Source organism: Pongo abelii, chromosome 16 (assembly GCF_028885655.2).
Source record: "Pongo abelii isolate AG06213 chromosome 16, NHGRI_mPonAbe1-v2.0_pri, whole genome shotgun sequence".
Classification (NCBI taxonomy): domain Eukaryota; kingdom Metazoa; phylum Chordata; class Mammalia; order Primates; family Hominidae; genus Pongo; species Pongo abelii.
The window spans coordinates 48,488,240-48,511,868 of NC_072001.2; the positions used below are offsets into that span (position 1 = coordinate 48,488,240).

The 23,629-nt window shown below is 39.6% G+C and overlaps 1 protein-coding gene and 1 pseudogene across 8 annotated transcripts in view; one reads left to right on the forward strand and one right to left on the reverse strand.

Annotated features, from left to right (window-relative positions):
- BLOC1S6 (biogenesis of lysosomal organelles complex 1 subunit 6) overlaps positions 1-20,640 on the forward strand; it is an 85,886-nt gene extending 65,246 nt beyond the window's left edge. For 6 of the 8 annotated variants that reach the window (XM_054531418.2, XM_054531415.2, XM_054531416.2 and 3 more), the window contains 5 exons: positions 437-907; positions 5,585-5,726; positions 14,066-14,153; positions 16,360-16,446; positions 17,322-20,640. In XM_054531418.2, the coding sequence (XP_054387393.1) occupies positions 826-907; positions 5,585-5,726; positions 14,066-14,153; positions 16,360-16,446; positions 17,322-17,441 (519 nt within the window). In that variant the 5' untranslated portion in view covers positions 437-825 and the 3' untranslated portion in view covers positions 17,442-20,640. The other 2 variants (XM_024232331.3, XM_054531419.1) reach the window with 2 other exon arrangements.
- On the reverse strand, positions 19,881-22,512 carry LOC100453875 (proteasome subunit beta type-3-like; annotated as a pseudogene).
- Positions 22,513-23,629: the final 1,117 nt, after the last annotated feature.

The window sequence follows — 23,629 nt, forward strand, 5'->3', positions numbered from 1 at the left end:
ATAATTGGGGAGCAACATTAGGAGGCCACCATTACAGTTGAGATGAGAGGGTATAAGCTAGAGATGGCAGAGCTAAATCGTTTTCTTTGGTCCAAAACTGCCTATGCCGTTTTCTAAGTGTTTTCCAATAGAATTCATGAGATCATTCCGCAGGATCTCAGCAAGTGCAGTTTCTGGTAACTTGGCCGAATTTGTTCAGTAGCTGCTGCAACGGAGGGCTTAAATCTTTCATCTACACTTAACAAGGGGAGCCCGGAAAAGTGGCAAAACCCTAGTTAGCAAGGCTGAGGTTCGCAGAGACCTAGGTATCGAATTTTTTAATGGTCCAAATCGCAGGGAAAGCGAGCACTCCCTGTTCTTAAGGTTTTCCCTAAACACGGAGACAACAATAAAAAGCTGTGCCGCCTGAGGGCTGAAAGTCCTGTTTTCTCCCTAGCTTCAGTGAACAAAGCCTAACGGCTCGCCCGCGTCCAACAAAGACAACGCTCTTCCGGTCTTCGTGACCCACCCCGTGAGCAGCCCAAACCCACCACCGTCCTCCCCCAGCTCCCACCAATCGGATCGCAGGGACTCGAGCCCCATACTGCTGAGTCCGCTGACACTGCGTCCGGGGTCAGACGACGATATCAGCGCGGGGTCCCCACAACGCCATGGGGCAGAGCCAACTCTCGAGCGCGTGACCGAAGCCGGCAGTTTATCGCCTCCGTCACTTCCGGGTGCGACAATCTCTTCTGTCCGGCCAGCCACTGGAGTCGTTAGGTGCCTCTTTCTTGCTTCTGACGAGCCACACGTTTGCTCCTTCCCTCTGTTCCCAGCTGGAGGGACATGAGTGTCCCTGGGCCGTCGTCTCCGGACGGGGCCCTGACACGGCCACCCTACTGCCTGGAGGCCGGGGAGCCGACGCCTGGTACGTACTGTCGGGTGGGAAGCGCGGCCCGGGCTGGGTGTGAGGGGCGGGGACCTGAGTGGGTAGGACTCCGGAGAAACCCTGGGGGAGTAAGCGGCTTTTGGCAGCTGCGGCCCTCGGACCCTGCCCCGAGTGCAGAAATGGGGAACCATGCCGGCCTCTCTGCCCAGCGCAATGGGCGGAACTGAAGCCCCGAGGGGAAGCTTTGTATTGGAGGTGCAGTTGAAGGCGGTTAATGGTGAAGCCATTCTGAGTTTGTGTGTTGACTCTGGTACGTCATTGGTTATTTGTCATACGGCAGTGGTGGGGGATGGATTTACCGGAAAGATGATCAGCTTATAATTCAGAGAGGTGACGTATCCTATAATATTGACCACTCATGAAATGCTTGGTCAGCTTGGTGATATTACTTCATCCCTATTCCTGTGCAGCAGTCTTCTCGACCGAGTTCCAGGAGGGATTTAAGTTCTAATGCCCTAAGGCATCCATTGAATGGAATGAATTAACTTGCTGTGCACCCAAAATGGTACTGTTTATGTACCATCCTTGGGAGAACTGAGAAAATGGTCACTCAGAGCATTTTCTGTGTTCTGTGGTTCAGATGAGGCCTTAGATGAGAAATGCTGCAGGGCTCCTTGGATATGCTTTTTCTTTTACCTCCTGTTTCAGAAATATAGGGGTTACCCCCAAACAGTGTTCTCAGCACTTTCCTGTTTATGTTTTTCCTCAAGGATCTCTTCACACTTTCATAAGTCGCTTCTATAAATACGACTTCCTTGTATGTATTTGAAACTTGGGCCTCTCTCTTAACTCTTGTTTACTTCTCCATCTGCTAGCTGGATACTTTGACGTGGCTGTTTTGCGTTAATCTCACATAAGACATGTACATAAATGAAAGCATGTCTCATCCTGTTAATGGTGGTAGGTCACTCTGACTTGAAACTTTGAAATTGCTCTGGACTTTTTCTTCTCTCTCTCCTTCCACCTCTAGGGGATTCTCCTATACAATTCCATCTCCTTGTAATTTCACCTTTAAAACAGCAGTTGAAAGGCTAGTTCACCTCCAGTCTTACTCTTTCAACGCATCTGTCCCAATACTATCCCATCACTGTCCCAAGATAAAGCTTCAGTCATGTCATTCCTGAACTCAGAAACCTTAAATAGCTCCTCACTACTTATTAACAAAGGTCCAAACCATTAACTTGGCGTTTAGAGGCCCTTACTGGCCTTCCGGTCTTAAAGTTCACTATTGCTATGCTGCATATGCCCCATGTCTCTCCAGAAGAATCCTATACTGTATTCCAGCCTTTCCTCGTGCTGCTTTCTTTACCCATATTGCATCCATTCCACTCCTGCCATAGATTTCTTCCCCATTTGGAAATAGTCCTCACAGATTGTTGGTGGGAGTGCAAATTGGTGCCAATTTCTTAGGAGGGCAGTTTGGCAATGTCTGTTTAAAAAATGCATGAACTCTTTGTCCCAACAGTCTACTTCTAAGAATTTATCCCACAGAAAGTGACACAAATATGCAGATAAGCAAGAAAGCTCACTGCAGCATTGTTTGAAATAGCAAAAAGTGAAAATAACCTAAATAATCCATCTATGGGGGACTGGTTAAACAAACTATGGTAGTTTGTTAAACTACCATATGTTAAAAATAATGTTAAAAATAACTACCAAATGTTAAAAATAATGTAGTAGATCCCTATATGTTGGTATGGAAAGATACCTAAGATACATGTTTTAAAAGTTGCAGAATGGTATGAGTAATATTTCATTTGTCATAAAAATAACATATGCATAGGTACTCAAAGACAATTTCTGGAAGTCTCTGTGAGAAACTCCAGAGTAGCTCATGCTGGAGTTAGAGGGTAAGGAGGAGTATTTTTACTTTTCAGTTTGTGCCTCCCTCTGTAGTGTTTAAGTTTTTACAGTGAGTAACACTTGAATAGACAAAGAGAAATGAAAACTCCATCCATTCTTTGAGGCTTAGCTCAGTGTCCACACTTCCTTTAGGAATTTTTCTTAGACTTCCCTAATGAAAGTCGCTCTCCCCTGAATTTCCATAACATTTTCTATTTCTCATTTTCTGTGATTCCTCACTTCTCATATTCTGTGATTCCTCGTATTGTGCCCTTCCAGGGAAGAGGACTTGCCTTATTTGTTGTTGTAACCTCAGAACCTGGTACATAATATAGATGTTCAGCAAACCTTTCTTGTATGAATAGAGTAAGGACCCTCCCTTTCTTCTTCTTTACTCCCCCACAATAAAGCACCTTGAACTTAGTAATTAAATATGTATAAAAACATGAGTGACTTCTTAACCATTGGAAGCAGAGGGTAAAAGAGAAAAACAAAACAAGCAAACAAAAAATGAGTAACTGAGACTCATCCAATAATTAACCACAACATTGGGGTGGGAGGAGGGTTTGTGAGTTAAAATGTATGTATATGTTGTTAACTGAAGTGAATTAGTTGTTATTCCTTAAAGTTGAAATGCCCTTTTTTGGGGTGTTCGTATCATAAAACATTAAGAAAATTGTTTTCTATATTTATTAATACTTAAAGTTGCTGATTGCATTGTTATTGTAATCAAGCCTTAAGCAATGGCATAACTGGTGGATATAATTTATTCACTTCCTGTACAGTTGGTACATTAATATCCCTAAGTGCTTCACTTTTCTCTCTGTGTGTGTGTATCTATCTATCTATCTATCTATCTATCTATCTATCTATCTTTTCTTTTTTTGGTTTTTGTATTTTTATTTTATATGTGGAGTGCTTCAGTTTCTAGTTATCTCTTACCTATTTGAATGTTGCCTTGCAACTTTGAGAAGTCCAAAGTTTGTTCATTTGTTTCTTAGGGTTAAAATAAAAATTATATAATTTTATTTTGATTTTCAAAAAGCTTACTTCGAATATGATAGCATGTTGTTTTCCTCAATCTTTTTTTTTTTTGAGGCAGAGTCTTGCTCTGTCGCCCAGGCTGTAGTGTAGTGGCACAATCTTGGCACACTGCAGCCTCCACCTCCCAGGTTCAAGCAATGCTTGTGTTTTAGCCTCTCGAGTAGCTGAGCTTACAGGCATACAACACTACGCCCAGGAAATTTTTGTATTTTTAGTAGAGATGGAGTTTCACCATGTTGGCCAGACTGGTCTCAAACTCCTGACCTCAGGTGATCCGCCCACCTCAGCCTCCCAGAGTGCTGGGATTACAGGCATGAGCCACTGTGCCAAGACTGTTTTTCTCAGTTTTGCCAAAATTTAAATCTGTGGCACAAATTGTACTTAGAAATGTGTCACAAGCAATGTGTTGTGATAACTGTATTCTATAGAGTGATCTAATTTGATGTTACTGATGGTTACCAGACTATAATTGAAGAGAGATGTTTCAGAGTTTAATATTAATCATAATTTTAGTGTATAATTTCAGTAAAGTGAGCATCTTACTTTTTTTTCTCTGATTATAAATCAGTGATTCCATCTTACAAACCATTAAACCCTATTTAGAAATTGTATTTTTCTTGGTAGGAATGGTGATTGGTAGTTATTCATCTTAGGTGTTTTTGAATACCTGGTACAATGCTTACACTTTTATTATTCAAAGGAAAGTGATGAGGCATTGATCCCAGCATCAGGTCTAGATTTATACACAAGACAATGATTATACACTATTTTCTATGGTGAATTAAGTTGCTGAATCTTAAGAGAGAAGAAATTCTTAGAAAATCCCTCTTCTCCTCCCTAACAAATAACACAACAACCCCCCTTTTGCATGTAAATAACATATCAAACTATATGCAAAATCAATGTTGACCTATATTTTTGTTTCCATAGAATTGAAAACATACTTTTTTTTAGGCATTGCATTTTTGTTTATATAATTTCTTCATGCTTTTGAAAGCAAGAATGCTTTAGTTCAGTGACCATTACCCACATTTTGGCCTCAGGCTCCTTTACTTTATTTTTATTTTTATATTTATTTATTTTTTTGAGACAGAGTCTTGCTCCGCTGCCCAGGCTGGAGTGCAGTGGTGCGATCATAGCTCGCTGCAGCCATGAACTTCTGGGCTCAAGTTATCCTCCCACCTCAGCCTCCTGAATAGCTGGGACCACAGGTGTGTGCCACCGTGCCCAGCCATTCTGGGCTCGAGCAATTCTCCCGCCTTGGCTTCCCAAAATGCTAGGATTACAGGTGTGAGCCACTGTCCCTGGCCCTCAGACTCCTTTGATAATCCAGTGAAAACTATAAGTCCTCTGCCCTGAAAAATATATAAAGATACAGAATTTTGTGTATGTTAATGTTCATTTATAATAGACTTTACCTTATAGTAATAACTTAAAAACATTTTTTGAACATTCATAACTCATTTTTTAGAGGAAGCTCAGAAGTAAAAGTTTAAAAAGAAAAGAAGGATACCTGTGGTTGGGAGAGTGTGTGTGTGCTCTCAACCCCATTTGTGGGCCCCTTTCTACCTGCTACTCCCCAACCTCCTTTTATTAGCTGTGTCAATTTGAAAGGTTCCGGCTGGTCAGAGTGCAGTGGTATTTACAACTAATTGATCACAACCAGTTACGGATTTCTTTGTTCCTTCTCTAATCCCACTGCTTCAGTTGACCAGTGTAAAAAAATAAAATAAATAAAAGGTTCCTAAATTTGATTTTTGCTGGGGACAGGTTTAAGTGACACTTCTCCAGATGAAGGGTTAATAGAGGACTTGACTATAGAAGACAAAGCTGTGGAGCAACTGGCAGAAGGATTGCTTTCTCATTATTTGCCAGATCTGCAGAGATCAAAACAAGCCCTCCAGGAACTCACGTAAGCTAATAAAAAACCAGATATACACTCATTTCCTCTGTGGCATAGTCATAATTTGTATAATTGTATACTGTGTTAAGACATAATATTTTTAAACATGCAGTTATAATTGAGTATGTCTATATCTTTACTGATAGCAGATGGGAATAGAGGAGTACATAGTATTCTAAATGTAAAAAGTGAAATGAATACTCCTAGGGTGTTTGATCTCTTCTGAGAAGAACTCCTAAATCTTACCTAGACTCTGTGATTAGGTTTGGCGTTTATCATTATTTTATGAAAGTATTGCCTTTTGGGGATTGTTCAGGTGGATATACACCTGAGTAGAGTTGAAAAATTGCCTCCATAAAAGTCACACTTGTTTTCAGTTGCTAGTTCAGATGAGTTGCCAGAGATCTGTAAGTATCTTTTCTGAGATGACCTGTTTCATTCCCAGTAGATAACTTTACTAGTAAGTAAAGATTGGAGGATATGTTAAGAAAACAGCTTAAGATAGAACAGAACCCATAGAGTGGGATCAGTATACAAAAATATATACTCTGGCTTTATTAGCTCCCATCCACAGACAACAGACTCAGCTTCTGCCTCCTCCTGGGTTGGGACCTCTCTGGATAGCCCAGGCTGGCCTGTCTGTCATTTCTTTCTGTGGTGCTCAGCTTTACACTGGCTACAAACTGCTGCTGCTCTGAGACCTACCCTTTGAAAACTTACTTAAGAGGCCTTTATTAGGGCAAAAGGAGAGGAATAATAACTGTGCTTATTTGATGATTATAAGTAATGTTATAATCCTTAGTGTTAAGGTGCTAAATGCATATAAAAGTGGTACTGAGGCCAGGTGCGGTGGCTTACACCTGTAATCCCAGCACTTTGGGAGGCTGAGGCGGGCGGATCACTTGAGGTCGGGAGTTTGAGACCACCCTGGCGAAACCCTGTCTCTACTAAAACAAAAAATTAGCTGGGCATGGTGATGTGCACCTGTAGCCCTAGCTACTTGGGAGGCTGAGGCAGGAGAATCGCTTGAACCCAGGGGGCTGTTTGTGGTGAGCTGAGATCTGTGCCACTGCACTCCAGCCCAGGTGACAGAGTGAGACTCTGTCTCTGAAAAAAAAAAAAAAAGTGGTACTGAGTTATTCTAAGACTATATGTATACTACTATAGTTAGGGAGTTGGCAACCTTCTCAGTTTTGTGCTAATCCCAAACAAGATTTTTTTTATCCCTAGTGCGTGATATACCTTATATTTTGATGCCAATCAATCCTTGTTGTATGAGGTGTGATAGGCTGAAGGAAGGTAAGAAACTCTGCAAGCAAACATATCTGAAAAACACTTTACTTGCAGGAAGCTGGGAATCAAGTTTTAATTGCAGAGTTTAATTGATGATGATATTGTCTAAAATTTAGTGTTTTGAATAGCCCCTACTTATCTTCCTAGGCACCCAGACAACAATGATTATTTTGACGACGATAGTAAAATTAGCTACTGTTTGTTACTATATGTACTATATGACCAGCACTTTAACATATCTCAGTTACTCCTGACACCAACTTTATGAAGTATCTAGTATTATCCTCGTTTACAATTGAGGAAACTGAGGCTCAGAGAGGTTAAGTAATTTGAAAAAGATGACACAGGTAGTAGTAGAATTAACTATTGAATATGATGCATTAGTAGTTAATATGCTTCTTGACTGTTAAGGAAAGGTAAACAAATTTCAGAGAAAGGAAAAAGAGAGGATTTCCTCCTCTTTTTCCCATCTCTCCACAAATTTCACTATTAATAAAGATATAGGTGAAAGAGTACTGGACTGAGAGGCACCTGGATTCTAGTCCTGGCTCTGCCATCAAACCTTTGGTAAAGCCTCTTCACCATTATAGAAACAGGCCCACAGAGAAGTAAAGGAGAAGATAGTGGTAGGTAGGGATTGAGTTTATTTTGTAGCTAACAATGAGTAAGGAAGACCAAGAAAAAAATTTAGCTTTATATATAAGAAAGGTTATAAATATTCATTTATATGTATTTATCATTTTAAGAACATTGGAAACTAAAGTAGCCACAGAGGTGCAGTTGTCAGTGGCCTCCGTGGAGCTCCCTTAGAGATAATTCACACTTGGAACTTGTAAGGAAGTAGCTTTTCTCTCAGATAATCATTCCTCAGACACTGCATTAAGGCTTCACAAACATTGTCAGCATATTTACTGTAAATTACACAAAGCTTCAAGGGAATGAAGTTGAGTCATCTTTTCTGCCCCACTGTATTCTCTGGAACTTTCTCCCTTTTTTTGAGATTGAGTCTCATTCTGTCACCCAGGTTGGAGTGCAGTGGTGGGATCTCGGCTCACTGCAACCTCCGCCTCCTGGGTTCAAGAGATTCTCCTGCCTCAGCCTCCCAAGTAGATGGGATTACAAGTGTGCACCACTCCGCCCAGCTAATTTTTTTGTATTTTTAGTAGAGACGGGTTTCACCATGTTGGCCAGGCTGGTTTGGAACTCCTGACCTCAAGTGATCTGCCCACCTGGGCCTCCCAAAGTCCTAGGATTACAGGTGTGAGCCACTGTGCCCAGCCACATTCTCTGGAACCTTCTTTGAGAGTGGTCAGACTTACGGGTCAGGAAAGCACTGTACTTAAAGTTACAGTTGTATTATAAAGGGTACAGATCAGGACGAGCCAATGCAGAGACACACAGGGTAGTGCCTGGGAGGTTCCTGAACACAAAACTTTTGTTTCCTCTCCCAGTGAGAGGAAACCCCCGCTGCCACCACATCAGTGTGTTCAGCAGCTTGGTGTTCGAGGCTGCAGTGAACCATGGTCATGCCACTGTGCCCTAGCCTGGGTGACAGAGTGAGACCCTATCTCAACAACAAAAATTTAGTCTTTTAATCTATGTACTTGGAATGTCTCTATTATTTAGATGTTCTTTCTTTGTTATTTTTCATTAGCCTCCCATCTTGAAGCTCTAGGGGCCCATCATGAGTCACTTGATTAGCGTAAACTCAGGTGTGATCCAAGGAGCTCATAGATAACAAAGACACTTCTGTCACTTGGAAAATTCCAAGGATTTTAGAAGCTCTGTGCCAGAAACTTGGGACAAAGATCAGACAAATTCTTTGTTAGATAACAGGTGTCTTCAGATCTTTTGCTCATTTTAAAATTGGATTGTTTTTCTTATTGTTGACTTTTAAGAGTTCTTTGTATATTTTTGATATGAGTCCTTTATGTGTTTTGCAAATATTTTCTCCAAGACTGTGGTTTGTCTTATTACTCTCTTTACAGTGTCTTTTGCAGAGCAGGAGTTTTTAATTTTAATAAATTTATTTAATAAATAAGAAAAAATATAATCAGTTTTTTCTTTTATGAATTGTGCTTTTGGTAGTGTATCTCAAAACTCATCACCAAACCAAGGTCACCTAGATTTTCTCCTGTGTTTTCTTCTAGAAGTTCTAGTTTTGCAATTTACATTGAGACCTATGATTTATTTTGAGTTAATTTTTTTTTTTTTGTTTTGAGATGGAGTTTCGCTCTTGTTGCCCAGGCAGTAGTGCAATGGCACGATCTCGGCTCACCACAACGTCTGCCTCCTGGGTTCAAGCGATTCTCCTGCCTCAGCCTCCTGAGTAGCTGGGATTACAGGCATGCACCACCACGCCTGTCTAATTTTTGTACTTTTAGTAGAGATGGAGTTTCTCCATGTTGGTCAGGCTGGTCTGGGACCTCAGGTGATCCGCCTGCCTTGGCCTCCCAAAGTGCTGGGATTACAGGTGTGAGCCACTGGGCCCGGCCTATTCTGAGTTAATTTTTATGGAGGCTTGTAAGGTCTGTGTCTATTAATAGATACATTTCTTTGCGCATGGATATCCCATTGCTTCAGCACCATTTATTGTTGTTTGAGACAGGGTCTCACTCTGTTGCCCAGGCTGGAGTGCAGTGGCACAGCCTTAGCTCACTGCAGCCTCCATTTCTTGGGCTCAAGTGATCCTTCCATCTCAGCCTCCCAAGTAGCTGGGACCACAGGCGCACACCACCACATCTGGCCGATTTTTGTATTTTTTGTAGAGATGGGGTTTCACCATATTGCCCTGGCTGGTCTTGAATTCCTAGGCTCAAGTGATCCTCCTGCCTTGGCCTCCCAAAGTGCTGGGATTACAGGTGTGAGCCACTGTACCTGGCCACCATTTGTTGAAAAAACTATCCTTTCTCCACTGCATTACCTTTGCACCTTTGTCAAAGAGAAGTTTATTGTTTTTGTGTAGGTTTATTTAAGGATTTTCTATTCTGTTCCATTGATCAGTATGTCTGTTCTTTTGCCAGTACCATGCTGTCTTGATTTCTGTAGCTTTTTGTTGTTGTCATTGTTTGTTTTTTTTTTTTGAGACAGGGTCTCACTTTGTTGCCCAGGCTGGAATGCAGTGGCGCGATCTCAGCTCACTGCAACCTCTGCCTCTCAGGTTCAAGTGATTCTTGCACCTCAGCTGGGATTCTTGCACCTCACCAAGTAGCTGGGATTACAAGTGCGTGCCACCACGCCCAGCTAATTTTTGTATTTTTTGTAGAGATGGGGTTTCACCATGTTGGCCAGGCTGATCTTGAACTCCTGACCTCAGGTGATCCCCCGCCTCAGGCTCCCAAAGTGCTGGGATTACAGGAGTGAGTCACTGTGCCTGGCCAGATTTCTGTAGCTTTATAATAAGTATTGAAATTGGGTACTGTGAGTCTTCTAATTTTGTTCTTCAGTATTGTATTGGCTCTTCTAAGTCTTTGCCTTTCCGTATGAACTTTAAAACAGTTTGTTGATATCTATACAATAACTTGCTGGGATTTTGATTGGGATTGCATTGAATCCTTAGATCAAGTTGGGAATAATTTGCATCTTAAAAAATATTGAAGGGCTGGGTGTGGTGGTTGACGCTGGTAATCCAAGCACTTTGGGAGCCTGGGGCAGAAGGATCTCTTGAGGCCAGGAGTTGGAGACCAGCCTGGGTAATGTAATGAGACCTGTCTCTACAAAAAAATTTAAAAAGTCAGCCTGGCATGGTGGTGTGCACCTGTAGTCATAGCTACTTGGGAGGCTGAGGCAGAGGATCCCTTGAACCAGGAGTTCGAGGCTGCAGTGAACTATGATCATGCCACTGCAGTCCAGCTTGGGTGACAGAGTGAGACCCTATCTGAACAACAACAACAACGACAGTTGAGTCTTTTAATCTGTGTACTTGGAGTGTCTCTCTGTTATTTAGATTTTCTTTGATATTTTTCATTAGAGTTTTATACTTTTTGCATATAGATCCTGTACATATTTTGTTGTATTTGTACCACAGTATTTCACTGGGGATGGGGAGCTACTATAAATGGTATTGTTTTTTAAATTTCAAATTCATTGCTGGTACATAGGAAAGAAATTGACTTCTGTATATTAACCTTGTATCCTGAAATCTTACTATACTTGCCTATTAGTTTCAGGAGGTTTCTTGTTGAATCTTTGGGAATTTCCACATAGGAAATCATCTGGGAACAAAGACAGTATTATTTCTTTCTTCTCAATTTGTATACCTTTTATTTCTTTTTCTTGTCTTACTGTATTAGCTTGGACTTAAAGTATGATGTTGAATAGGAGTTGTGAGAGGGGACATAGCTTGTTCTAGTTTTAGGAGAAAATTATGTAGTTTCTCACCCTAAATGTTAGCTGCAGGTTTTTCAAGGTATTCCTTATTAAGTTGAGGAAGATCCTCTCTCTTCTTAGTTTGTTGATGGTTTATAGTCATGAATAGATGCTGGATTTTGTCAAATGCTTTTTCTACATCAATTGATAGGACCATATAATTTTTCTTCTTTAGCCTGTTGATGTGGTAGATTACATTGATTGAATTTTTGAGTATTGAACCAGCTTTGTGTATTTGGAAGAAATTTTACTTGGTTGTGATATGTAATTCTTTTTACACATTGTTGGATTCAATTTGCTAATATTTTGTTGAGTTTTGTATCAATGTTCATGAGAGATACTGGTCTATAGTTTTTCTTTCTTGTAATATCTTTATCTGGTTTGGCTTTAGGGTAATGCTAGCCTTATAGAATGAGTTGGGAGGTGCTCCTTTTGCTTGTGCAGTTGTTGCCCTTTATCCAAAGGAGGATATGTTCCAAGACCGCTAGTGGATACAATATTTTAAATAATTTTGTGCATGAAACAAAGTTTTGACTGTGACTCGTCACATGAGGTCAGGTGGGTCATTCATTGTCCAAACATTTCAGGTTTTGCAACATTTTGGATTTTCAGATTATGGATGTCAACCTTGATACACTATGTTTTTTCCTATACTTACATACCTATGATAAAGTTTAATTTGTAAGTTAGGCATAGTAAGAGATTAACAGCAATAACTAATAATAAAATAGAGCAGTTATACTATAATAAAAGTTAAGTGAATGTGGTCTCTCTCTCAAAATATCTTATTGTGCTGTACTCACCCTTCTTGTGATGATATGAGATGACATAGTACAGCTGCGGTTGACTGCAGGTGCCTCAAACTGAAGAAAGCAGAACTGCAGATAAAGGAGGACTGACATATTTTCTGGAAGAGACTGTGGGGAATTGGTATCATTTCTTCCTTAAATGTTTGGTAAAAATTACCAGTGAAGCCATTTGGTCCCGGTACTGTCTTTTTTGGAAGGTTATTACTTACTGATTCAATTTGTCTAATAAATATAGGCCTACATAAACTTTCTGTTTCTCCTTGTATAAGTTTTGGTAGTTTGTATCTTTCAAAGAATTAGTCCATTCCATCCACATTATCAAATTTATGAGCACTGAGTTGTTGAAAGTATTCATTTATTATCCTTTTAATGTCATGGGATCAGTGGTGATTACTGCTCTTTCATGAATAATACTAATACTTCGGGTTTTTTTTTCTTGATTGGTCTCACTAGAGGTTTATCAATCTTATTGATCTTTTAAAGAACCACCTTTTTGTCTCATTGATTTTTTTTGTTTTCCCCCTTCTATTGTTTTCTAGTTCTAACAGCCTGTTTTTGCTGTCCTGCTTATCTCGGATGGTTGACTTGCTGAGTTTTCCTCTCATCCATTCTGTATTTCACTTTCTGTGATCTAGGACACAGTTTATTTATTTATTTATTTATATTTGTAGAGATGGGGTCTCACCCTGTCACATAGGCTATAGTACAGTGGTGTGATTATAACTCACTGCAGCTTCTAACTCCTGGCTCAAGCAATCCTTCTGCCTCAGCCTCCCAAGTAGCTCGGACCGCAGGTGTGTGCCACCACACCCAGCTCATTTTTTATTTTTTTTATTTTATTTTATTTTTTATTTTTGTAGAGGGTCTTGCTTTGTTGTCCACACTGGTCTCAAATTCCTGGCTTCAAGCAATCCTCCTTCCTTGGCCTCCCAAAGTGCTGGGATTATAGGCATGAACCACTGTGCCCAGCCAAGAGACAAATTTATGACCTGTAGGGTATGCCAGACTCAGTGCTGGATAGTAGAGATGTTGTAATTGCCCTCAGCCTCTTTGTTGCTATTTCTTTTTTTAATCATTATTCTCTAGATAGCACAGTTTTACAAGCAAATCACATCATATTTTTCTTTGTAGCATTCTTTAAAATATTCAGGTAGGTGACCCTTTTAATGTCACTTATTCCTGTGATCCTAACATTGATTGATGTGGAAAGAAATATCAAGGAAGTTGGCTTTTCTTCCTCAATAAGTTTTGAATCAGAATTGTAATGAGAAACATTAGAAATTATCTGGTCTGACCTTCTCACTTTGTAAATGAGGAGATTTAGGCCAGAGAAATAAACTGAATTTCTAAGATCATATAACAAACTGGCTGTTGGCCGGGGAAAGCTATGATTTCCAGTCCTATGCTTTTTTCATCTTGCTGCTTAATTATTCTTTTTGACTTAACTGTCCCTTGATACTGCATCTTTCTCAACTCTAATCTGAAAAGCCATTGTTCCTCATTTCCTTTATGGGAATGTTGCAATTTTAAGATATATAAAACATTGAACTTCTTGGGCAAAATACTATAAAAAACTTCTTTTTTGGAATAATACAGAGAGTTGTTAAAAGTAACAAGTAATAAAATACTTTTAAATGATTGGATTATTTTAGTTATTAGAAATTGAAGCAAGAATAAAAGACACATTTAGTTATCAGAATGTGGCTTTAGAATATTATTTTGAAAAATCTTATTCTATATTAAATAAACCTTAGAGAGTTAATACATTTCCTACTTAATTTCTAACTGTTACCATTAACCAAGATGAATATGATTCCTTTTAATGGACTGGTACTTTAAATATGTAGAGTTTGTCTTGGCTGTGTGTTTTTGTTTCAGACAGAACCAAGTTGTATTGTTAGACACACTGGAACAAGAGATTTCAAAATTTAAAGAATGTCATTCTATGTTGGATATTAATGCTTTGGTAAGTATGATTTAGTTGATGTAATTTAATGACATCTTGTCTTAGCAATAGCTAGATTTTAAGTTTAGAATTTGTCTTTTTAACAAGAAACCTTGATTGAACTTCTATTGTGTTGAATTGTTATCTTTCAAATGTTGAATTTGTAGTAGGAAATTGAACTTATTTGTGCATTTGGAATAGATCTGCTTATGATTGAAGACTTAGAGAACTGAGACTTGGCACAGTGGCTCATACTTGTAATCCCAGCACTTTGGGAGGCTGAGGCAGGAGGACTGCTTGAGCCCAGCAGTTCAAGACCAGCCTGGGCTACATAGTGAGAACCCATCTCTACAAAAAGTAATTTAAAAAAATAGCTGGGCGTGGTGGCACATGCCTGTAGTCCCAGCTATTCCAGAAGCTGAGGTGGAAGGAGTGCTTGAGCCCAGGAGGTCGAGGCCACAAGTGAGCTGTGATTGTGACACTGTACTCCAGCCTGGGTGACAAAGGGAGACCCTGTCTCAAAAAAAAAAAAAAAAAAGAGCGAACTGGAAGTAAAGAACCTTTGGGGTACCATTTTTTTTTTCTTTAAAGAAAGTGCATTTCTCTTTACCAATTACATGGTTTCTCAAATTAGCATTTTATTTAATTATATGGCATATTCATAATGCTATAATAAATTAATGCCATAGGCTGAAGTGGACACTTTGAGAATGATCAATTATATCTTTCAATATAAATAGTTGAACAGTTGAATTTCATCAGAAGTTCTATAGCTTTTTGATGAGAGGAAGTGATACTCTGTATTATAAGAAACAAGGAATTAACCAAAAAAAGGAACTTGTTGCTACCTTTATTTTCTGATGAACATTAAAAATAGTTTTGTTTGTTGGCGGGGCATGGTGATTTATGACTCTAATCCCAGCACTTTGCGAGGCTGAGGTAGGAGGACTGCTTGAGGCCTGGAGTTTAAGACCAACCTAGCCAATGTAGCAAGACCCCATCTCTTAAGAAAAAAAGAAGCTGGGTTTATATGACTGTAGCCATTCATGCATACCTCAAAAAATGGACTTTTCTTTGGACAAAGGTGGTTTACTAATGTTTTCCATTTATAACAGTTAAAAACAAAGTTCATATTCTCTGACATTAGAGGCCTGTGGAAGTAAATACAGAGTCATCTGCCCGGTAGTTCCTGGTTTCTTGTGAGGGAGGTGGGCAAGGCTACACTGACCTACTTTTGTGTTCCCCACTGAAATCCTGTTGCAACAGAAGGAATATTTGTTGAATGAATGAATGTTGAATGAATTAACTAAGCAGATGTAATACTGTTGCTTTAGTCTGAAGGGGCAGGATGGAGTCTTCCTCTTTTTTCTTCTTTAGTCAAGAGTAGTTTTTATTACCATCTGGGAACTGAAAACTGGAAGGCCCAGGATATGTAAAAAGGGACTGTAACTTCTGAGCTAATCAGACAATGACTTTACTTGCAGCTACATTAAGGCCGTGAATCTCTCTACTGACATTTCTTTCATTTCTTCTCTTTCTGTAACCTTGTCTGAAAATAGGGTGCATTTCTCCTTCTCTCTGACATCTCTAGGCTTGCATCATCCTCCCATCTTCTCCTGACATAAGACTTCATTTTAGATTATGCAGGTTGGCTGAGTTGTAAAGTCTGTGCTTAACGACTCCTCAAGAAGGAGAGTGTCCTCACAGAGATCATTCTGCTTAGTCTGACTAAAGGAGCCCAAGGAATGGGATTAAACTTGTTCACAGTCCTCTCTGTCCAGGGCTCTGTGGCCACAGCTTGGGTTTTCCTTATGGGCAGACACTTCACTTAAACTATTTCATGTGCTCTGGCTCAGTCTCTCTCTTGTAAAGGCAGAGAGAATGCTTTACTTTTCTTAAATGAAACTGATAGCATTATTAGATAGTCTTATCTGAAATTTTAGAATTATATGTTTTTAAAGTAAAATATTGTCTATGCCCATCTTAATGTAAATGTCTGTTTTATGTTTAGTAACACTTTTGTCAATCTGAACTAAATCAAATGTCTTTCAAATCCTACTAACAATATAAGGAAATCTTTATTTTGGAATTAAAATGTGAAGATAAGGCTGTAAAAATTTTGACCAATTTAGGAAGCACAAACTGTCATTTATATATTGCCTTATTTATTCATTTTGATATTTTAGTCTATTTTAACTTGACTTTTCATTTATTTTTCCATGTTAAGTTTGCTGAGGCTAAACACTATCATGCCAAGTTGGTGAATATAAGAAAAGAGATGCTGATGCTTCATGAAAAAACATCAAAGTTAAAAGTGAGTTGAAAATTCTTTCACATTCTTTACAAAAGTAGAGGTTTAATTGTCTTTGTTGTTGTTTTTTTTCAGTATTCTTTTTTTTTTGAGACAGAGTTTTGCTGTTGCCGCCCAGGCTGGAGTGCAGTGGTGCAATCTCGGCTCACTGCAACCTCTGCCTCCCGGGTTGAAGCGATTCTTCTGCCTCAGCTACCCAGGTAGCTGGGATTACAGGTGCCCGCCACCACGCCCACCTAATTTTTGTATTTTTAGTAGAGACAGGGTTTTACCATGTTGGCCAGGCTGGTCTCAAACTCCTGACCTCAGGTGATACGCCCGCCTTGGCCTCCCAAAGTGCTGAGATTACAGGCGTGAGCCACTGTGCCTGGCCAGTATTCATATTTTGACTTTTATACCCTCATATACAATAGCATAATTAATTCATGGTACATTGTTTTCTTTTTAAAAATGTCATTGTTTAAGAAATATTAGAGACAGGGTCTCACTACGTTTCCAAGGCTGGTCTTAAACTCCTGTGCTCAAGCAGCCCTCTGGCCTCGACCTCCCTAAGTGCTAGGATTACAGATATGAGCCACTGCGTGCAGCCTTAAAAATGTCATTTTTTTTTCAACTGGACTCCGAGCATTTTTACTAATAGCTGGGCTGATAGGCTTAGATTTTCTGGATATGCCCTACAGTTCTCATTTAATAAGAGTTTAGAGCAACAAATTTTTTTGAATCAAAGGGACCTTAAATTATCCCAAATTTAAATGTCCAAGATGAAGTTTATTAGTGTGAATGAATTACCTCAAAGCAGAGCACTGTTATTTTCAAATTAGGCTAAACCTGTAACCCCTGATTGCTCTCTTGGTTTTTAAATTTTTTTTTTAACACAGAAAAGAGCACTTAAACTGCAGCAGAAGAGGCAAAAAGAAGAGTTGGAAAGGGAGCAGCAACGAGAGAAGGAGTTTGAAAGAGAAAAGCAGTTAACTGCCAGACCAGCCAAAAGGACGTGAAAAGCTGTGTTTGTGTGTTTTCTTCTCCTGTCCCATATTTGGGTTATGATGACTCAAGTGTAGACTGAAGTTGAGGTAGTGCCTTACGCCATTATGTCATATGTTGAAATCCTTATTCCGGTATTACTTTGTCTCCATGCCTTTTTTCCAAGTAGCAGACGTCATGTTGCTTGGTTTTTGATATTTATATGTAAGTTTTTCAAATTTTGTTTAATTTTAAAATTTATTATTTTGATCTTGAATTATTTATAAACTGGAAAGTGGTTTGATTATTGTGAGTCAAAACTCTAAGTGGTTAAAAATTAGTATGAATTTTTTAGCTTCTTAATGAATACAGATTTAAAACTCTCCAGTTCTTATTTTATGAAATGACTTGCCTTTCTGGTAATACAATGCTGACTTTTTAGTAATTGCCTTTTCATTACTTTGTTAAGAAGAAATGCCAGCTGTTTAATCACACCTACCCCTGGAAAAGAGGTAAGCCTTTTGAACAGTTGAGTTTCATCAGAAGCTCTATAGCTTTTTGGTGAGAGGAAGTGATACTCTTTATTACAAGAAACAAGGAATTAACAAAAATAAGGAACTTGTTGCTACCTTTCTTTTCTCTTGAACATTAAAAATAGTTTGGTTTGTGGACTGGGCATATGGTGGCTTATGGGAAAGAGGTGAGCCTTTGAGAACAACATAATGGAAAAGTGCATGCACGGGAAATAACAGCACTTTAGGTGTAGTTCAGGTGAGCAAGATGCCAGATAGATTCTACTAACCATATACTCTTTCTGCTTCTTAGCGTCGTTGTCACTGCTTCTGTAGCTTTTGGGTTCAAAGTAGATTATATATATTCCTAAAGCTTGGTGGAGGTGGTGGAGCTATCACACACTCAAATGAGCTTGTATATTTATAATACAATATAGTATTACAGTAATAGTTATCATACACTGAGATATAGTTTCTGTGCTTGTAAAAAATTCTTGAAGTGAGGCCGGGCGCGATGGCTCACGCCTGTACTCCCAACACTTTGGGATGCCGAGGCAGGCGGATCACGAGGTCAAAAGATTGAGACCATCCTGGCCAACATGGTGAAACCCCGTCTCTACTAGAAATACAAAAATTAGCTGGGTGTGGTGGCGTGCGCCTATAGTCCCAGCTACTTGGGAGGCTGAGGCAGGAGAATCTCTTGAACCCGGGAGGCAGAGGTTGCAGTGAGCCAAGATTGTGCCACTGCACTCCAGCCTTGGTGACAGCGAGACTCCATCTCAAAAAAAAAAAATAAATAAATAAATAAAGAAAGTTTCTTGAAGTGGAATGATGTACACCAACTACCCATTTTATAGATAATTACAGGGATGGCGAAAAATTAGTAAATAACTTCACAAAAGAGGCAGCATGATACCTTTAGTGTTTTCTAGAATTTTTTTCTGGATATTATATGTAAGAATTTATTGTTTGAGGGAAATATGAGGTTTCATTGTTTAAAATCAGGAGTGTATTGTTTACTGTTTTACAGTATTATTTAATATCCAACTGGTCTCCAATCTCCATTACATAGGGACTGTACAAAGCCTGTGAAGATGTATGAATGGTATCTTTTATAATCCACAATACATTTTTGGTAAGATGGAATCACTACCTCTGATCACATATCAGGCTAACGATGGAGAAAGCATTACGTTTAAGTTGAGGGCTAAGAACTGGTTTGTTTAGAGGTTTAAATTGTTGGAAAGAGCATTTGCCTTTTTTAATGAATGATGGTCTCACAATTCAGTTGACTTTGATCTAATATTTAAGAATATAAATATATGTTATTTGAAAGGCTGAGTGTTGCCCTCAAACACTTGCTAAAACTGCCTAGGGCAGGATTCATTAGGGCTTGCAGACAATGTCACCTAAATTGCTGAATGTACTCATTGTAATATGATATCTGACAAAGGTAGTACAGTGTTTCTGAGTCATTTGGGACCAACTGCAGTGGTTGTTTAAAATGCTGGTTCCTGCACACAATTCTCTATCTACTGAAGCACATCTGTTTTCTTTGTTTGTTTTGCTTTGCTTTTTGTTTTTAAAGTTTCCCCCAGTGATTCCAGTGCACCTGAAAAGTTGAGAACCACAGGCTTAGTGGTAGGTTGGGGTTTCCCACACTAGGCTGCAAAGCATTATCACCTGGGAACGTTAAAAAAAAATACAGACATTCTCGATTCTTAGTGTAGTTATGATGTGGATCCCATGTATTTTTTAAAAAGCTCTCCAGATAATTTTGATGTCACGAGTCACTAGTATAGACTTTCTATCTAGCGAGTTGTATTATAAACAATGAAATACTTTAAAAGCTACCCAGTAACTCTTGGGATTAATTTTATGAAATAAATTCTGAGCTGCTGCTTTTGATATAGTCAGACTTAAGACAACCCCAGTAGACAGGCAATAGATACAGAATTCTGGTTAGTTAATTGAACTTTTGTGACCTGTTTAAAAACAAATCAAATTTATTGAACAAATGACAAGGCACAAATACTTTCAGAATTGTATTTCAGTTTTGAAGGTTTAAAAAAATGTGAAAATAAATATATATTAGTATCTTCTATTTTAAAGTCAATTGTAAACCAGAAGTACTGTTATTTTGTTGATTACAATCCAAAACTTTAGCTGTATTTCAGTAACAAAAACACACCTTACTAGACTGTGATGGCTCCCACCTGTAATCCCAGTGCTTTGGGAGGCTGAGGTGGGAAGATTCTTTGAGCCCAGGAGTTCAAGGCTGCAGTGAATTCTGATTGCACCACTGAACTCCAGCCTGTATGACAGAGTGAGACCCTGTTTCTAAAAACAAAAACAAACAAACAAACAATGTATCTTACTGACTAAACTGGAATGGAACTCATAATTAGTGTTGTATTTTTCTGCAAATTAGTGAATTGGTACTTGGGAGACTTGTGTTTTTTGTTGAAAAAAATTGCCTTTGTTTTGAAATTATATCACCTGTGTTCTGAACTAAAATGATGGGAGTTCATTTTGTATTTACTTTGCAGTAAGTATCATGTAAATATGCAATGTTGAATGTAATATAGATTGTGTCCTCATTGAGTTTTTGGGTGATACAGTTTATAAATATAACAGTTATACACCCTCATACATTCGTCTGATTTTGAGCTTGTAAGATGAGAACTGCTTTTTACACATTTAATAAAAAAAGTTCTCTGAATTATCTGATGTCATTTATCAAGCATCCTTCTATGCATAGCACTATATACTCCCCTTCATGTACATTATTTTAAACATTCCACTCTTTTCTCACCTGTTATCTTTCTCTTAATGTTCTCCATCTATTGTGTCACAAAATTATGGGTCCACTCATGAAATTTCTTTTAGAAAGGTGATAGAAAGGCCAGGCACGGTGGCTCATGCCTGTAATTCCAGCACTTTGGAAGGCCAAGGTGGGTGGATCACTTGAGGCCAGGAGTTCGAGACCAGCCCGGCCAACATGGCAAAATGCTGTCTCTACAAAAAATACAAAAATTAGCCGGGTATTGTGGTGCATGCCTGTAATCCCAGCTACTACTCAGGAGGCTGAGGCAGGAGAATCACTTGTAATGGGAGGCAGAGGTTGCAGTGAGCCGAGGTCGCACCACTGCACTCCAGCCTGGGTGACAGAGTGAGATCCTGTCTCAAAAAAAAAAAAGGGATAGAGGCCAGGCATGGTGGCTCATGCCTGTAATCCTAACACTTTGGGAGGCTGAGGCGGTTGGATCACTTGAGGTCAGGAGCTCGAGACCAGCCTGCAGCCTCGCCAACATGGTGAAACCCTGTCTCTACTAAAAATACAAAAATCAGCAGGGCGTGGTGGTGTGCTTGCACTCCAGCCTGGGCGAAAGAGCGAGAGCGAGACTCCATCTCAAAAAAAATAAAATAAGTAAATAAATAAATATGATAGTGTGAAAAGATTCTAGTCAAAGTAAACCAATTTCATAAAGTTTTTCACTTTGAGAACAAAAATAATACCTACTATTAGTAGTTTGGTAGAAAGTGCTTCAAAAGGATCCCTGCATGTATGACTTATAAAAAATGAAAATTTCCAACTAATAGTATATTTTAGGTCAGATTTTTAACTTTTTTTTTTTTTTTAAGGCTATTTTATTTAAAAAAAAAGTGGGCTCTGCGAACAGGGTTAGTCCATTCAGGCCTTCAATCCTGGTGGTGATTTTGTCCTTTTCAATGATGTGGACAATAACTCCCATGTCTGACACTGCATCCTGGTCCGCAGCATCCAGCATGGCTTGAGAGATGCTTGCTTTTTTTTTTTTGAGACGGAGTCTCGCTCTGTCTCCCAGGCTGGAGTCCAGTGCCGTGATCTCTGCTCACTGCAAGCTCCACCTCCCGGGTTCACGCCATTCTCCTGCCTTAGCCTCCCTAGTGGCTGGGACTACAGGCGCCCGCCACCGCGCCCGGCTAATTCTTTGTATTTTTAGTAGAGACGGAGTTTCACTGTGTTAGCCAGGATGGTCTCGATCTCCTGACCTCATGATCCGCCCGCCTCGGCCTCCCAAAGTGCTGAGATTACAGGCGTGAGCCACCGCACCCGGCCGAGATGCTTTCAAACAGGTGTTCTGGATACATGCTGGGCTCCCAGAGGGACTCGCACTTTCCGTACATTTGTTTGGTGCAGGTTGCACTGACCACAAAGTCATCAGTTGCCATGGGGCAGCCTATGAGATTTAGAGAGCAAATGAAGGGCTTAAAGCTCTTTGGGTCCCACCCAGAAATGACTGGCTCAGTATAGTAGGGGCAAACTGTTTCTCATACAAGAGGTTGGCCGCTATGCTCATGAGAGTATGAGCCAACCTTTCTTCAACTCATACAGGTTCAGCTGGAACTTGAGGCACTGGGCAACTGTCTGGACGTCCGTGGCAAGCCCGGCTAGACCGGTGTACGGCCAGTCACCCATGAGTGAGATCTTCTGAAAGTCCGTGGTTACCATCTGGGCCTGGATCCTGAAGCACCTGTCTGTGGCGATAGCCACACTGTTCTTCCCCTTCATGGCCATGACAGGCCCTCCATTATAGGACATAATAGACATGACTGTGGTGTGCTAGGACCCCTTCATCCAGATTTTTAATTTTTTTAACCTTGGAGTTTTTGGATCCCTGAGGGAGGAACTTCTGTGAATGGTTTTTGGAGAGGACACAAACCCTTATAATTATATCACAGAATTTTGTGTATGTGTATTTCCCAGGATTGGGTCTACAGATTTCATCAGATTCATATGATGAATCTATCTATAAAATTTCCTACAAAGCAGTGATTCTTGATCATGAAACCTCCAAGCCTCATTGTGCACACATTTAAAAAGTTACTTGGTTTCTAAAAATTTCTTTTGATGAAGATAGTTCTTATATAGGTTTGTTCAGGTTAATCAGATATTTAAGATTTGTTCTGTTGCTAGTCGATTCCTACTGTTTGTTTGTTTGTTGTTGTTTTTTTTTTTTTTTTGAGACAGTCTCGCTCTGTCGCACAGCTCACTACAAGCTCCACCTCCCGGGTTCACGTCATTCTCCTGCCTCAGCCTCCCTAGTAGCTGGGACTACAGGCACCCACCACCATGCCTGGCTAATTTTTTGTATTTTTAGTAGAGACGGGTTTCACCGCGTTAGCCAGGATGGTCTTGATCTCCTGACCTTGTGATCCGCCTGCTTCGGCCTCCCAAAGTGCTGGGATTACAAGTTTATTCCTACTGTTTTAGCTCAGTTTGTACGTATGAGGTCAGATTCCATTTAGTCTTCAGGTTAGCATTTGAGTGAGACTAGGTTTATTTTCAAAACCTGTAGGAGAATGAAGTGAGCAGTCAAGAGAGACAGTTCTAATGACTGCAATTTGAAAAGCACTTAAAGCAAAAATTCCAAAGAAACACAATGTAAAAGAAGGGCAATCAAAGAGAAGGTGGGTAAAATTTGGGATGGGATGGGGGTGATGATTGAGAAAGCGAAAAGAACAGGCCTAGACCAACGTGGAAGGTCAAGATAATTTATGCTTCATGTACGTACCCTGAATAAGGGAGGCTTGTAGGCATGTAAAGAATAAACAGAATCCACCTATTTTTGGTTAAAAGTAACAAGAAGTCGCCCCCTACTGTCACTTTATTGTAAACAGAGGAAAAGTTTGTAGCTGTTCATTCTGGTTTAGACCATAAATATATT